We start from the raw sequence: 16,595 nt of genomic DNA, 5'->3' as shown, positions 1-16,595 counted from the left end.
CTATGTTTCATCCATTCGGCTACTTCTTTCATGCCTTCGTGAAGATTGGTTTTGGCTCTTTTGGGGTCTTTGGTGAGGGACAAGATTAACTGGGTGTCGTCGGCGTAAGAGATGATGTTGAGGTTGTGTTGACGCGCGATGGAGGCGAGAGGACTCATGTAAACGTTGAAGAGGGTGGGGCTGAGTGAGGATCCTTGTGGTACGCCACAGATGACTTCAGTGGCCTCTGAGTTGAATGGGGGAAGTCGAACTCTTTGAGTTCTCCCAGCGAGGAATGAGATGATCCAGTCCAGGGCTTTTCCTTGTATGCCGATGTTGCTGAGGCGTTTTATAAGGGTGCTGTGGCAGACTGTGTCGAAAGCGGCGGAGAGGTCGAGTAGAATGAGGGCCACAGTTTCTCCGTTGTCAAGTAGTGTTTGGATGTCGTCAGTCGCTGCGATGAGGGCGGTTTCGGTGCTGTGTTTGGCTCGAAACCCAGATTGAGATGGATCGAGGGAGTTGTTGGATTCAAGGAATGCGGCGAGTTGGCTATTGACGGCTTTCTCAATGACTTTGGCCGGGAATGGGAGGAGGGATATGGGTCGGTAGTTTTTGAGTTCCGAGGGGTCTGCTGTGGGTTTCTTTAGGAGGGCGCTGAGTTCGGTGTGTTTCCAGCTATTTGGAAAGGTGGCAGAGTTGAACGAGCAGTTGATGACGTCACGGATATGGGGTGCGATGATGGAGTCAGCTTTGTTGAAGACGTAGTGGGGGCAGGGGTCGGTTGGCGAGCCAGAGTGGATTTAGTTCATTAGGCGGGTGGTATCTTCAGTGGTGATTGGGTTCCAATTGCTAAGGGTGTTAGTTGGCGGATTAGGATCTGAGGGGGGTGAGGAGGGCTGATCGCTGGGGGTATTCTCGAAGCTGTTGTGGATGTCGGCTATTTTGTTGTGGAAGAAGGAGGATAGCGCATCGCAGAGGTCTTGGGAGGGAGTGATGTCGTTAGATGCTGCGGTGGGGTTGGTGAATTCTTTGATGATGTTGAAGAGTTCCTTGCTGTTGTGAGAGTTGTTGTCGGGACGATCCTTGAATGCTGATTTTTTGGCGGATCGAATCAGTTGGTGGTGTTTTCAGGTGGCTGCCTTGAGGGTGGCCATGTTGCCGGTGGTTGGGTTTTTTCTCCATGTTTTCTCCAGGGTGCGGCATAGCTTCTTGGATTTTTTAAGGTCATCGTTGAACCAGGGAGCCTTTTTGTTGGCTGATTTAATCTGGTGCTTTTTCAGGGGTGCTAATTCGTCCGCACTGAGGGTGATCCATTGCTTGAGATTGGCGGCCGCTTGGTTTGGGTCCAGTGAGAGGGTGGGAGGGTTTTGGTTGAGTGATGTGAGGAGTTGGTCGGAGGTGATTTTGTTCCAATTTCTTCGAGGGATAGGTTGTGGGCGGTTGTGGTTCAGGGTGGTTTTGTAGCTGAAGTGAACACAGCTGTGGTCCGTCCAATGGAGAGCTGTGGTGCGATCGAAGGTGATATGCTTGCTGGAAGTGAAGATAGGGTCGAGTGTGTGTCCGGCAGCATGGGTGGGGGTGTCAACAAGTTGTTTGAGTCCGAGGTTGGTCAGGTTGTCTAGAAGGGTGGTGGTGTTGCTGTCGTGTTTGTTATCAAGGTGGTAGTTGAGGTCTCCTAAAAGAATGTAGTTCTCGCAGGCGAGAGCATGTGGGCTGACGAAGTCCGTGATGTCATCGCAGAATTGAGTGCGGGTGCCTGGAGGCCTGTAGATGAGGGTGCCTCTAAGTGTGGTCCTGGGGTCGGTGTAGATCTGTAAGTGGAGATGTTCGGCTGTTGCAAGATTATCGTCGGAGCTGGTCGTGATTTTAATGGTGTTCCTGTGGATGATGGTGATGCCTCCTCCTGTTTCATTGGTGCGGTCTTTTCGGATAATCTTGTAAGCGTCCGGTATGGCTATGGCGATGTCGGGTGCTGATGATGTGTTCATCCATGTTTCTGTGAGGAAGGCGATGTCCGGTGATGCAGTGTCGAGTAGGTCCCAGAGTTCAGTGGCGTGTTTGTGGACCGAGCGGGTGTTAAGCAGGATGCACTTCAGGCGGTTGGAGTCGGAGTTGTGTGTGGAGGGAGTGGGTTTGGTGAGGGTCCTGAAGCAGTTGTACTTGCAGGAGAGGCAGGCGAATGGGCCGTGGGTACGTCCTGGGGTGGCTTGGCAGCATTGTGGTGTGCGTCCGGGGTTGAGGACGTGGAGAGTTGCGGCATCATATGTGGTTTTAGTGGGTTGGGAATGGCGGGGACCAGGGGGACAGGCGGAGGGCGCGGTCCAGGCGCGGACGGGCGTAGACGGGCTTACCTTTGGCGCGCCTTCGGCGCGGCCGCAGCGCGTGGACGCTGCGCGTAGGGCCATCTGTCCTAAATGGAGAGTGGAGGGGGGCGGAGCGTGGGAGGGGCAGCTGGGAGGCGGGAGCGGGGCGGGGAGGAAGGGCTCTGGGGCACAACAAACAAACAAAATGGAGGCGGTGTAAAGCCGAGTGAGGCTGGGGCCACCGAGAGTATACTCCGGGCGCTTTTACACAAGCGGCGCTAGTGGGCAAAAATAGAGCGCAGTGCCATCTTCGTAACACACAGTTTTAAAAGGCACAGATAATGCAAATGCTAAAATCACCAGAAGCGCTATGAGCGCAGTGCCGTCTTCGTAACACACAGTTTAAATGGCACAAACAATGCAAATGCTAAAATCACCAGAAGCGCTATGAGCGCAGTGACGTCTTCGAAACACACAGTTTTAAAAGGCACAGACAGTCAAAGTGAGTAACGATACCACCAGGAGCCAGGGAGCGTGGGAGCGACCGCTTCTGACGAAGTCAGAACAATCACAGTTCTGCCTTCGACGGAGTCTGCAGTAAGGGTCAGTGGGTGGGAGGGGCAGCTGGGAGGCGGGAGCGGGGCGGGGTGGAAGGGCTCTGGGGCACAACAAACAAACAAAATGGAGGCGGTGTAAAGCCGAGTGAGGCTGGAGCCACCGAGAGTATACTCAGAGCGCTTTTACACAAGTGGCGCTAGTGGGCAAAAATAGAGAGCAGTGCCGTCTTCGTAACACGCAGTTTTAAAAGGCACAGATAATGCAAATGCTAAAATCACCAGAAGCGCTATGAGCGCAGTGCCGTCTTCGTAACACACAGTTTAAATGGCACAAACAATGCAAATGCTAAAATCACCAGAAGCGCTATGAGCGCAGTGACGTCTTCGAAACACACAGTTTTAAAAGGCACAGACAGTCAAAGTGAGTAACGATACCACCAGGAGCCAGGGAGCGTGGGAGCGACCGCTTCTGACGAAGTCAGGACGGTCACAGTTCTGCCTTCGACGGAGTCTGCAGTAAGGGTCAGTGGGTGGGAGGGGCAGCTGGGAAGCGGGAGCGGGGCGGGGAGGAAGGGCTCTGGAGCACAACAAACAAACAAAATGGAGGCGGTGTAAAGCCGAGTGAGGCTGGGGCCACCGAGAGTATACTCAGAGCGCTTTTACACAAGTGGCGCTAGTGGGCAAAAATAGAGCGCAGTGCCGTCTTCGTAACACGCAGTTTTAAAAGGCACAGATAATGCAAATGCTAAAATCACCAGAAGCGCTATGAGCGCAGTGCCGTCTTCGTAACACACAGTTTAAATGGCACAAACAATGCAAATGCTAAAATCACCAGAAGCGCTATGAGCGCAGTGACGTCTTCGAAACACACAGTTTTAAAAGGCACAGACAGTCAAAGTGAGTAACGATACCACCAGGAGCCAGGGAGCGTGGGAGCGACCGCTTCTGACGAAGTCAGGACGGTCACAGTTCTGCCTTCGACGGAGTCTGCAGTAAGGGTCAGTGGGTGGGAGGGGCAGCTGGGAAGCGGGAGCGGGGCGGGGAGGAAGGGCTCTGGAGCACAACAAACAAACAAAATGGAGGCGGTGTAAAGCCGAGTGAGGCTGGGGCCACCGAGAGTATACTCAGAGCGCTTTTACACAAGCGGCGCTAGTGGGCAAAAATAGAGCGCAGTGCCGTCTTCGTAACACACAGTTTTAAAAGGCACAGATAATGCAAATGCTAAAATCACCAGAAGCGCTATGAGCGCAGTGCCGTCTTCGTAACACACAGTTTAAATGGCACAAACAATGCAAATGCTAAAATCACCAGAAGCGCTATGAGCGCAGTGACGTCTTCGAAACACACAGTTTTAAAAGGCACAGACAGTCAAAGTGAGTAACGATACCACCAGGAGCCAGGGAGCGTGGGAGCGACCGCTTCTGACGAAGTCAGGACGGTCGCACGGGATAAGGTGCGACCCACATCCCCAGAGCATGCCTATATTGGGCCTGACTGCACCGACGGGAGAATTGATGTATACCCAGCAAGCGATTAATGGGTTGTTTTTTTAATATTACGCTGAACTTTACAGTAGCAAAGTGCAAGACACCGAGAATGCTATAGAGGATTTCCTGTCGGAGTTGCAGTTGCCCCGACTGGATGAGGAGCAAGTGACTTATTAGGAGGGGAAATCACTATAGGAGAAATACGGAGCGCAATTAAGCATATGGTGCGCAACAAGACACCGGGGGTGGATGGGTTGCCCGTTGAGTTCTATTCCCTATACGTTGACTGCTTAGCGCCATGGCTATTGGCGGTCTTTTAAGAGGCACACAAGGTGGGGAAGTTACTGGCAACTACTAGGGAAGCTATTATACCGCTTCTGAAACCTGGGAGGAACCCTTCAGGTGAGACGGCATATCGCCCGCTCCCAATGCTAACCACTGATTATAAAATCCTGAGTAGGATATTGGCGACCCATCTCCTCCCATACATGTTGCACCTGATCCACCAGGACCAGGCGGGATTCATCCCCACACAGAATACGTTTATCAACGTGCGACGTCTGCATCGCGTTTTGGGGGAAGATCACAGCCGTCTGCCCTCTGCAACGGTTCTTTCGGTTGACATTGAAAAGGATTTCGATAGCCTGGATGGCCATATTTGCCCCAGGTTAAGCGAGTCATGAGTCTGGGTGAGACATTCGTGGGATGGACGGAGATCCTTTATCGATCCGCGACGGCTAGAGTGCGGACGGGTGCGACGATCTCTTTCTCTTGCTCGGTTGAGCGGGGCACGCGGCAGGGATGTCCACTTTCTCCTTTGCTATACACATTGGCCATCGAACCGTTGTCCGCACAGGCTAGGATTGGGAGACACCGTTGTCCGCACAGGCTAGGATTGGGAGACACTATCTTGGCCTGGGATTGCACGGGGGCCTGCAGTATATATCGCTTTATGCGGACGATTTACTCATTTTCCTGGCTAATACGGGGATGCTCTGTGAGGGGCGACGTCCTTGCTGCATGCCTTTGGTGCAGCTTCAGGACTCCGGATGAACTGGGCAAAGACCTGCCTGTTCTCTGTAGATGCATCGATGCCGGGCCCTACACAGACGGAGGGTATACCGTGGGAACCACACTACTTGCGTTACCTTGGAACTAAAATGTACCATACGCAGAAAGATTTGTTAGAAGGTAATATAGGTAGAGCTATGAGAGGAATTAAGGGTAGTTTGGCGTTCTGGAGTACTCTGCCGGTATCAGTAGCAGGACGGGTGGCACTCATGAAGATGGTGGAGCTTCCCCAGTTGCTGTATTATTTTAGAACATTGCCGATCTGGATTCCGAGCTCATTTTTCAAGACGATGAGATCGCTGGTGGGTGGATTTCTGTGGGGGACCGGCAGACGGCGGGTGGCATTGGTCACAGTGATGCGACCGAGAGTTGAGGGGGGTTGGGCAGTCCCTGACTTTGAACTGTACTACTTGGCGGCCCAGCTGCAATGGCTTACGCAGGCAGTGGCTAGGGAGTTTAGGGGCCCTGATGGGCCGGTGGATCGATGGATACCACGGCATGTGTTGTCTTTTATTATACTTCAGCAGCGACTATACCTTGGGTCGCTAACCCATGAAGAACGTACGCAACGGCTATGCTGGAACCAGAGCCATAACAGAGGTGGGATAGCTCGACAGCACGCCCCATAGACCCATAGATTCCTCTGGGTGTGTGTACTGCTCTCCCACAGGGGGGGGGATTGGACTGCTCAAGGCTACTTGGGAGGAACTAGGAACACAAGTACTGGGAGATCTCTATGAAGATAGTACTCTTCTATCATACCAGGCGCTGCAGGATAGATAGGACCTCCCCAGGGGAGATTTCTTATTGCATTCAGCCCTAGTGTCAGCAATTCAGCGTTATTGGGGAGGGGGGTTGTTGGAACCACAGACATCAATGGTGTGCCAGTATGTGGCGATGGCAGCGGGAACCTTTAAAGCTATTACATGTCTCTATAGACGAATGGTACGTGAGGGGACGAAACCCCTGACCCAATTACAACGGAAATGGGGGGCAGACCTTGGCAAGGAGATTCCAGAGACAACACGGGCCCGACTAGTTGAAAGAGCCTCGAAGGGCACGCGCAATGCCAAGTTCTAACTGATTCACTTTTATATCCTACATAGGGCATATTTAACCCTGGATAAGATCAACAGATACTTCACAGTGGATACAGCCCAATGCCCACATTGCAGTTTAGTGGGGGCGGTGTTTCACCATATGATGTGGAATTGCCCGCAGCTGGGAACGTACTGAGAAGAGGTGGTTAGCATGCTGCGTGAGATTACAGACCGACAGATAGAGCCGGACATGGGTATGAGCCTATTACACTGGTTTCCGCATACATCTAGGACAAAAGTCACGAGTACGTTTTATGATTTGGGGTTGCTGTTGGCCAAGAGGGATCTTACGACGCACTGGAAATCTAGGCAAGGGCCCAGCATTACCAGATGGAAGACAGAACTACTTAAGTGAGCAACCAGTGAGAGCACAGTTAGGCTCCGGCAAGGTAAGAGGACTAATAATGGTAAAGCGATGGAGACTGTGAGGGCATAGGAGGCCTTTGTCGTGTCACTACAGACCCTTGAGGCAGAGTCAGATGGTGACTTGACACTGAACGAACCACTGAGGGCATCCCAAACCGATGGAGAATAGGGGGGCTCCTAACATTCTTTGGGGGCATTGCTATAAAAATGGGGAATGTCAGATTGGAATGAGCAACCTGGAGGTTGAAGTACTACATTGAGCTAGAATGATACAGCATATTGTAATTTCCTTTATATGAACACTGAACACACCAGTGGCAAAGGGGGTGGGGTGATAGAATTAGGACTGGCTTTTCTTTTGAACATAGATACGAAGTTCAGTAGAATCATAGATGCCCGTTTAGAAAAAAGGGCAGAGAATGCATATAAATGTGATTATAGGACGCTCCAAGATAGATGGGACATGAAAGACGAATATGCAATAATGGAATATATGATGATATTGAATATAATTAGGTATGTCTACAAATACCAAACTGGAACCTTTATCAAAGTGTATACTGAACAATATTATTGTATGGAAAACACCGGATGGTTGATGTTGCAAAAAATCAATAAAAATACATTAAAAAAAAAAAAGATTTAAGCACCTATCTCTTAAAGAATGTCAACCACAGGATGCTCCAGGGGGGTAACAAAATGCTGATTTCTCTTACGCATAACTCTCCGCTAATGTCTGCAAATGAACTGTATCCCCCTTAAAAGGGGTTTTGTAATAGCCCCGTCTGGTGGCATTAACAGACATCCTCAATCCCCCTAATTCTTCCAGACTTCAGTTTCAAATGTCTCAAAATGCAAGACAATTTCTACTGTGAACACTGGGTTTGAGGCCTGAACTTTTAACAGTAGACTTCCATCACACAAAATATTCAAAGGCTTTACTTTGGCATCGAGTTTGGTACCTTGATAGGGAAAACATTTCTGTGGTGAATGTTTCAAATTCACAAGTAGTTTTTTTAGTGGATTGCCAAAATCTCCATGTTTGCATCGTTTCCAACTGTCTCACAGTGACAGACAATTTGGTAATGATTTCATATGCTATCGTAGCTATGAAAAAAAGTAATGAAAGAGGTTCATGAGTGGTGTTCGTGAGTTAGTGCAAAACCTAAAAGAGACAAACGTCAAACAGCCTTGGACCACCCAAAGGAACATTTGGCAAATCTCTCATACTCTAAGAGTGATAGGATTTCTCTTGCTGCTCTCTCTCACATTCATTCAAATTGAATAGGAATTCAAAACGTATTAATTGACGCCGCAATAATACAGTCTAATCCAGTTATAAGCGCTGCCCAAAATCATGTCACCCTTCAAAATGGCTGATAAAGAGTTTACAATTAGTGGATGTGTAAAACATAAATAAGCTGGTGTCATAAATTACAGTGAATGGAAAAACATAAATAAGCTGGTGTCATAAATTACAGTGAATGGAAGAATTCATCAAAAACGGTGTAAATAATAGCTCTGTGTGTGTGGCTCAACACAGATCGAGGCTATATTTACAAAGGTACATGCGGGTACAACAGGCACCTGTTACCGTTAAAGGGACTCAATGCATTTTGGGATTGCAAATAGGGCCGCAGAGTTGCTGAACCCTTTCTGTAATTGCCATTACATGTATGTAGAGTCGGTAACCATGCAGTGGCCTCATACAAATGAGGAGATGTCTTTACGATGTGCATACATCTTCATGTTTAAGCCAAGTGCACGGTCCTGTAGAGAGCGCCTACTGGGATAGGGTGCAGAGGGATCCCCATGGACTGGGCCCCTTTCATATGGAGGCCAGGGTGCACATCAGTACACAAAGATGGTGTACAAGGGGGGCACTGTCACTGCTTGCATAGGGGCATGATGTCACATGGCCCAAGAGGGGGTCCTCTGGGGTCTGGAGACCATTTTCACACACAGCAGCAGTGACCTGCTGCTCTGTTTGTTTTTGCTCAAGTACTAAATGCATACATTTCACTTTGTGTATACTTCATATTATTAAAGAATGTGCACAGGCAAAATAGCCACTGAGGAAATGCTAAGTGTGCACCAGTGGCGCACGTTTAGAACATCACCCCAAAGTATCTTTTTGAAGGATAAGGCTGACCCAAAGTAACCCCCACTTGTCTATCTATAAGTGTTGGGAAGGTTTCATTCACAGTGTTGTTATCACATGGAGAGAGCGAGAGATAATATACCCAGTTGCATTCTCCCAAACAATCACTTATTCACAAAAGGGCAACTGGGCGAAGTTGCCCTTTTGTGAATTAATATAGTATTTGTGTTAACATCATGATTTTTTTTCAAACGGAGGCCAGGAGTGCCACTGTGTATACACAGGGCGAACAGCATGGCTTACGGGTGGGAGAGCGGGGGACAGGGGGTGTCCCGGGGAACAGGGGTCACGAGCTTTAGAAATAAAAAAACAAACGTACTTCGAGGCCGGGTCCTGAGTCTTCTGTGCTCCTGCGTCCGCTTCCAGGAACAGGAAGCAGGCAGCCAGGCTTCCTCCCTTAAGACAATCACAACATTGCAATTGCAGTGATGTGATTGGTCTGAGCGCCGTGACACGGCACTCAGCCACGGGCTGTAGGTGTGGGTATGTTCTCCATGCAGGCTGTAATGCAGCATGTATAGAGAACACGGGAGTGCGCATGACTGCTTTGGGCGCCCGAGAGGGCCGACCAAACAGTCACTGCGCATTTGAGTGGACAAACCACTTCACCCCTGCCCTGCTCTGTGAGCAGAGCAGCCCCGCACACCCTCCCGCCTGCAAAGGAAACATACCAAGATAATAACTGAAAGTTATTATCATGTTATGTTTCCCCTTCTCGCACTGCTGGAAAGCAGTGGGGTGATGCTCCTCTGCAATGTCGGAGGAGCCGCCACTGTGTATACAAAGATAGTGTAAGAGGCAGCACAGTGTCAGCGTTTGTGCTTGGAACCTGGCACGGGCCATTGAGGTGGACCTGGAAAACCCTACCATGGTGGGTGTTGTCTATTATTTTGCCCACCAACCTCAGGGCAGAAAAACCCACTCAAGAGCCTGCGGGACCACGAGCAGACAAAGAGTGAGGAAATGAGAGTGACTGGTCCATGAAAATCCATGGGGCTCTCTTTTGCGGTTGTGTGTCTTGTACAATCAGGAGCGTAGCTTGGTCAGTAAGACGGGGTAGTGTGAGCTTCAGGTTTTCCAACAGTCACTCTGGCATAGCTTGTTAAACTACATTATACGACAAGCAGGGTGCATGAGAGAGGTCTAAAGGGCAGTGGAAAGGGAGAGGAATGCAGATTGGTAGGGTACTGAGGGAAAACAAAATACTTTGTAAACTAACCAACATGTTTTAAGACTTTCAAAACAGTGTGTGTGTGTTTTGTTTGTGTGCATGTCAAAATTTCTGGAGAAATACGACAAACATTTCACCTTACCTGACTGAAAGCACCTGTACCCAACTATTCATCCGAAAATACATTTTCTGGGGGGGGGGTGTAACACCCCAAACACCGCCCATGAAGCTACGCAACTGTGTACAATGACTCAGTGAGAAAAATAGTAGCCAATGAAATCTGCAGTGACCTGCAGCTCACAAGTTCGAATCCTGGCAAGGCCAACTGAGCCCTCCTTACTTACGAAGTTGCTACATTGAGTACCATTAAATTGATTAATACATGTAATTTACATGTCGTAGAATTGGCAAAACAGCGTTATTAAGTTACCGTTTAAAAAAAAGGTATTGATATAGCGCTGTTTTAGTTTATGGGAAGAGCATCTTTCAAGATCCATTACTAGCAACCCAAGTCCGTTCAACCCTTCAATAATAACCCCCCATTTTCCGTAATTCTATTTAGCCATTTACTGCTGGATTAATCACTAGAGAACTGGGCTCACTTCAAGCACATGCATAATTCGGATGCCTGTCGGATACTGCTGAACAACAGGGAGCACGCATGGTTTCAACAGCACATATGTTGCCAACCAACACCAGCGACAATTAACCGCATCGTCACGCTTACATCTAGAGCTGTAAAATAGAACTCACGTAATTCAATCGAACTTAGACAGTTCACTAAAAATCAGCTAACACTGCAGCGGCGGCCGGCACAGGTAAGCACGGCGGGGAAGGGGCGGCAGTGGGGGATAGTCCACAGGCAACGGAATAGGTATAATTAAATAAATAAATAATACCTATTCCGTGTCTGTCTGCCACCCCCCCTGCCGCGGCCCCGCCCACTGTGCTTACCTGTGTCGGCTGCGCCAAGGGTTTTACTTGAGGTAAGTCCCATCAGCGCCTCGATCTCTGCAGAATGGGGGAATGAAACTTGTTTTTTGAAGGGAACGCTTTTTGCGTCCATGCGCTGGTACACACGGTTGTATAGTAATAACACTATGGAAACCTCTAAACAGCACGGAAAACGGAACCCACGCCTCTTAGGCGTTACCTCTACCTGTGCCCATTTGCCTCAGCAGCTTTGCGTTAACGCCACTCTTTCCGAGTTTATTTATTGAATGCAATTTTATATAGCGTGAACTTTAGCCAAAAAAGTCGGAGCGCTTCACAATAGAGCCAGGTAAGTTACATAAGTTGCTCGTGATGGAATTTACACATATACAATCATGATAACAGGGGGTGACTCACACCCACTATGTCTTCCGGAAGGGAACAGCAGCAATGCCACTCGTCCCTGCCTCTCTATCGGAAATGCAATTCAGTGAGCTCTGTGACATATTCAGATGGACACCTAGGTCCTAAGTGTTGCTGCTGATGTAATAAATGTCCGCTTCTAACTTCTTTCCACTTGTTGGATTGCGCCCATTCCCATTCACACCATCGTGCCATTCTCGCCTCGGCCACTGGGTGCTGCTGCTGCACCACTGTTTCTTTCTATATCAATCGTGTTGCTCTTGGCCCCATTTGCCCAGAAGAATCAATCGCCTGCACCGGTATCTTTATCTCTGTGCTGCAGGCGCGCAGTTGTGATACAAGATGAGTACTTCTGTAGACAGCCTTACTAAGGTTTCATTAACAAATGCACTGCCCTGTCCAGCTCGGTTTGTTGTCATGCCACATGACGTCTGTCAAGGGTTACACGTAATGGCAACAGGCATGCCGTCTCTCTCAGAAACACTCCTTCTCAAACAGAGACGTGTCCCCAGGAAGCTTTGATGAAAATCCGAGGAGACCTAACGCGGTAAGAGGCTGACCTTTAGTTTTGAAGGAGAAGTTGCAGTAATTGCAGCGGTAGGGGCGGACGTCTGTGTGCGTCCGAATGTGTTTCTTCAACATGCTCGGCTTCTTGCATCTTATCCCGCACTCCTCGCAGATGTACTTCCCTCGGCCTCGGCCACGGACGTACACATACTCCTCGTTCGATTTGTAGCTGGTGAAAAATGGCAAAGAGAAAACACAGTTTAGACCAAGTCAAAAAGCATAAAATAAATCAGCGTTCTAAGAGAAAAACTGAACTCTCAAGTAACAGCAAATATGAACCACTCCACAACCATAAATATAAAAAAACCAAGACGTTTTATTTCGGTTAAAAAATATGACTTGCACAATAATATCCCTTGTATTAAAATACACAACTTTCACACTGGAGTGTCTCAAGACAGACACGAACAATGCCGTATTTAGATTCCACCAGACCAGAAGAAGATAGAGGCTCCAAAAGAGACAGACTTCTCCATGGCCAAGTCCTTGGGAGCCAGCAAAGTCATCTGTGGAGTGCCTCAAGACTCAGCACACCCTCTGCAACGCATGCATGATCCCCTGGGGCAATGTCACCCGTGCACTCCTACACTGACAGAACTCATACTCTCCCTCTCAGATAAGACACACAACACAAGAAACCAGTTCACCGCCTGCATGACCGAAGCCACTAACTGGAGGAAAGCCAACTGTGATGCTCAACATGACAAGATAGAAGTAGTGATCTTCTGGAAGATCCCCTCACCATCTGTCTCCAACTGGTGGCCGGCTGAACTCAAACCCACAGCCCACACACAGCACCCATGCCAGGAACCTTGAAATAATTATCGACAGTAAGCTGGACTTGACCACACATATCAATGCCATTACTGCATCCTTCTTCCATTCCCTGAAGATGCTGAAGAAGATCTTTTGGCTTCCAAGCAACACTAGAAAAACTGTCACTCAGGCCCTAGTAACCAGCATGTTCGAATAAGAGAACGTGCTTTATGCAGGGATCACCAAGCAAACAACTCACTAGAAGACTACCGACCAATGAGAAATCAGCAGTCAGAATTATCCTCAACTTCCCACACAGAACTCACATTGCTCCACTGGCTCCCGATACACAAAGACACTTCTTTTGAATTCCTCACACACACATTCGAGGCTCTACACAATCCCACATACCGGAACCATCGTAGCTCCTACCACCCACACAGACAGCTCCACTCCAAATAGATCTTCAAAAAACAATATCTCAGGCTGCCCACTTTACCCCATGTTTTTCATCTTTCTCAGAGATGAGGACGGACTATTCTCCCCACTCTCGATGAAAGCACAGAAACAACGTAACATGCCGAGAACAACTGTAATGCAACAGCTACCACAGAGTGAAATCCCCCATCAGCAACACGTTTGGACCGGTTGCTCAAATGGCAAGAGAGAAGATGGCTGCTGATGCAGGTGCATCGTCCACATTTCCTCACATCCTTTGGGTCCATGGAAGAAAGAGGGAGGCAGAGAGAGGGAAGTATCTTTCATCTGAAGTGACCCAGGTGAAGCAGGGTAGGACCTCAGAGCTTCCATTTCCCTCATGGCCTTACAATTGTGTAAATCTAGCATAACTCAGCGGCACAAAATTCATAACTAGCACGACTCATGAGACGAAGCAAACCACATCCAAAAGTGTGCTGGGTTATGTCATGTGCTGCACTATCAGCATACATTAAAAAGGTCAACATTTTTGCATGGCACTTTTTAACCAGAGTTTAATGCTTGCTATACTGAAAAAGATGACTATTAGATTAAGGCCTACATTTAATTCTCAAATCTACTCCCTTTATTTTGTTAGATAGCTTACCCAAAACATGCAGTCATCTTCAGCGCTGATCGAAAAACTGAGATAAAAGTTTGTAGTTTAAGTATTTTATACATTATTTTTCGAACATAAGAGTTCAAAAGACTCGGGGATCAAAAATTAATTCATATTCGGATATAACTGGGTGGGTTACATGTATTTTTCATTTGAAAACTCTCAGATTGTTATTGAAACCTAAACTATTTTCAATAGATAGATTATTCAATGGTGGCCCAGTCCTGCATAAGGCCTAGACCTTAAGAGCAGCTGATCGGTGCAGAGGTTTGGATTCTCTGATAAAACGGGATAGAATGCAGTTTACAGTAATCATAAACAAGTTCACTAGTTAAATATTTCAGGCACATATTTTAGGTAAAATTTGAGTAAATGAAAACAATAAAACAATGCAATTTGAACCATTTCCTAATATATTTATTTGGTAAAATCGATCACAAGGTATGAACAGGAGACTATTTTAGAAAAAAGCAAAATTGGTATTTTTTTTAATTAAAATTACTCTCATTGAGTTATGTTCTAAAACAGCCATAAAACACATCTAAACAGGTCACAAACGACACCTTTACCAATATAATTCTGTTCTAAAGCTAGCAAACACTACTGCTAGGTAAAGGACTAAAATAACAATACTGGCCTTTGTATACTACACACCACAAAAAGAACTTTATTTTGGCACTTACTACGACGTGCTTTCACTACCCTTGTGTAAGAAAGCAGATCCAAAATCATGGAAAGGATGACTCTGCCAGGGTTGACACATTTTAGCTGCAGGCTACAAAGAGATCCGGTTAAACTGTCTGGCCAATTTACATATCCACAAGCAAGCAATAAGATTCTCACTAATAAACGCATTCTGATAACATGCTGAACATTGTGCCACTGAATATTTCTCATTAGTGCCACATATCAGTGCCCAAAGTGCTACAGTTTAGTGATCAGTGTTCCATTGTACCGCAGTGGGCCATAATTATTAGTGGTTTAGGATTATCAGTGGCTCAAGATCATCAAATGACTCAGATTATCAGGAATACCCATTTCTCAGTAGTATTGCAGGTACTCGGTGTATTCCATGGCCCTGTACAGTCATTGGCTCATCATAATACAAAGGATTCTGCAATCCCTGTATAAACGGCAGTCTCTAATTTCTTTATAAATGGAGACTTGTGACTCACCCAGTCGCCGATTATAAAGAAAAGTTGCCATAACTCGACTATTGTAAGTTATTACAGTCGGGGTCTGATGTCACAATGCCTGCTGCTAGAAGTAGCAGCCGAGATAAAAGGTAGGTCAGGTCGTGGAGCATAAATGAAGGAGCTGTTTAAAGCAACGAACCCAGAACTTTGCATTTATTTATTCTGCTCTATTTTGATAGCTTACAATGACAAGCAGAGAGAATATGTTTTTTTGCACTCCTTAGATAGGGAAAAGCTTGAATCTTTCTGCATGTTAATACACATTCCAAGCTACTGCAGCTTTTTTTTTAACTGACTTGTATTGAACTGTTTGTAATATCTGTTTGCAACAAATATTTATCAGATTTTTGATGTGTTTGATTTTGCACTAGAGGTTTTATGTGTATTTTTCATGTCTACAACATGCTCGCTCTTTCATATGAAAGAGCTGCACACCAAGGTTTTAATTAGTTTGTGGGAAAGATGATGGAGTGACCATGTATTATATGGGATAAAGTACCCTCCGGTGTTCATGATAAGGATATTGTAAGTCACCTTGAAGTTCCACATCCTTACAAAGGAACTCGGCCTTCCGCCTCCTTCCTCTTTAGGGTTTGGAACTCCTCTGTGACTTTCAATATCCTTATAATGTATGGCAGGGGCAACTTTACCCCTTATATTACCAGTATTTCAGTATTACCAATGCCTCAGTGTAGTCTGTCTCTCAATATAGTTAACTGCGCAGTACAAGTGATGGTGCCATGTTATCAGTTGTTCAATGTCAATTGTGCTTTATTTTATTCAAAAGGTCAGTATGGTTTAATGGCTCTGTCTTTTTAGCAGCTTGTCATGATCAGTGGCATAGCATGATTTATTAGTGGGAGCCTAGCTGAACCAAGAGAGGAGGCCTTCAGCAGAACAGGCAACCGTCTGAACTGTACAGATGACTGAACCCCCAGGGAAAGAACAGGGTATCTCAAAAGTTCGCCTAATGGTAAAAGGATCATATGTTATGTGTTGTTCATTATAACATGATCTTGGGACGGCCTTTCCTTCTGGGAAGGTGTAAAGCCTTTGAACATCTCATCACTATGTAGATCATTACGCATGTGCCATAAAAGTAGGGAGGTGCCAGGAGAGTCCGATAGGCTGCAATGACAGGATACAAGCACAGTGCGAGGAGACTGGATGCTGCAATTCTTAAACACTGGAACCAGCAGAAACACTCCAATTAGTAGATGTATTGGCAAAATACCAATTACCAAATAATTTGCCCGGAGGCATGCCTACAACAAACAACAAATTGGTTGCAACATTTCAGATAACGACCTGGAGAGAAAGCAGCAGAGCAAGAGAACACAACTGATCCCTTGCCTCCTGGAGTTAAACGGTTAAATAGAAGTACATTTTGGTCAAAAGGCAGACAAATGTGCAAGACTGGAAACGGAAG

General features: G+C 47.1%; 1 protein-coding gene across 3 annotated transcripts in view; it reads right to left on the bottom strand.

Annotated features, from left to right (window-relative positions):
* Window positions 1-16,595, bottom strand: part of HIVEP1 (HIVEP zinc finger 1) — a 530,052-nt gene that overhangs the window by 97,685 nt on the left and 415,772 nt on the right. For all 3 annotated transcript variants that reach the window (XM_078687878.1, XM_078687877.1, XM_078687880.1), the window contains one exon: window positions 12,112-12,287. In XM_078687878.1, coding sequence (XP_078544004.1) covers window positions 12,112-12,287 — 176 coding nt within the window. The remainder of the gene's footprint in view (window positions 1-12,111; window positions 12,288-16,595) is intronic.

The sequence above is a fragment of the Lissotriton helveticus genome, chromosome 4_1 (genome assembly GCF_964261635.1).
Source record: "Lissotriton helveticus chromosome 4_1, aLisHel1.1, whole genome shotgun sequence".
NCBI classification, from domain to species: Eukaryota; Metazoa; Chordata; class Amphibia; order Caudata; family Salamandridae; genus Lissotriton; species Lissotriton helveticus.
The sequence above is the reverse complement of the archived record's forward strand: the minus strand, read 5'-3'. Positions and strand labels throughout refer to the sequence as shown.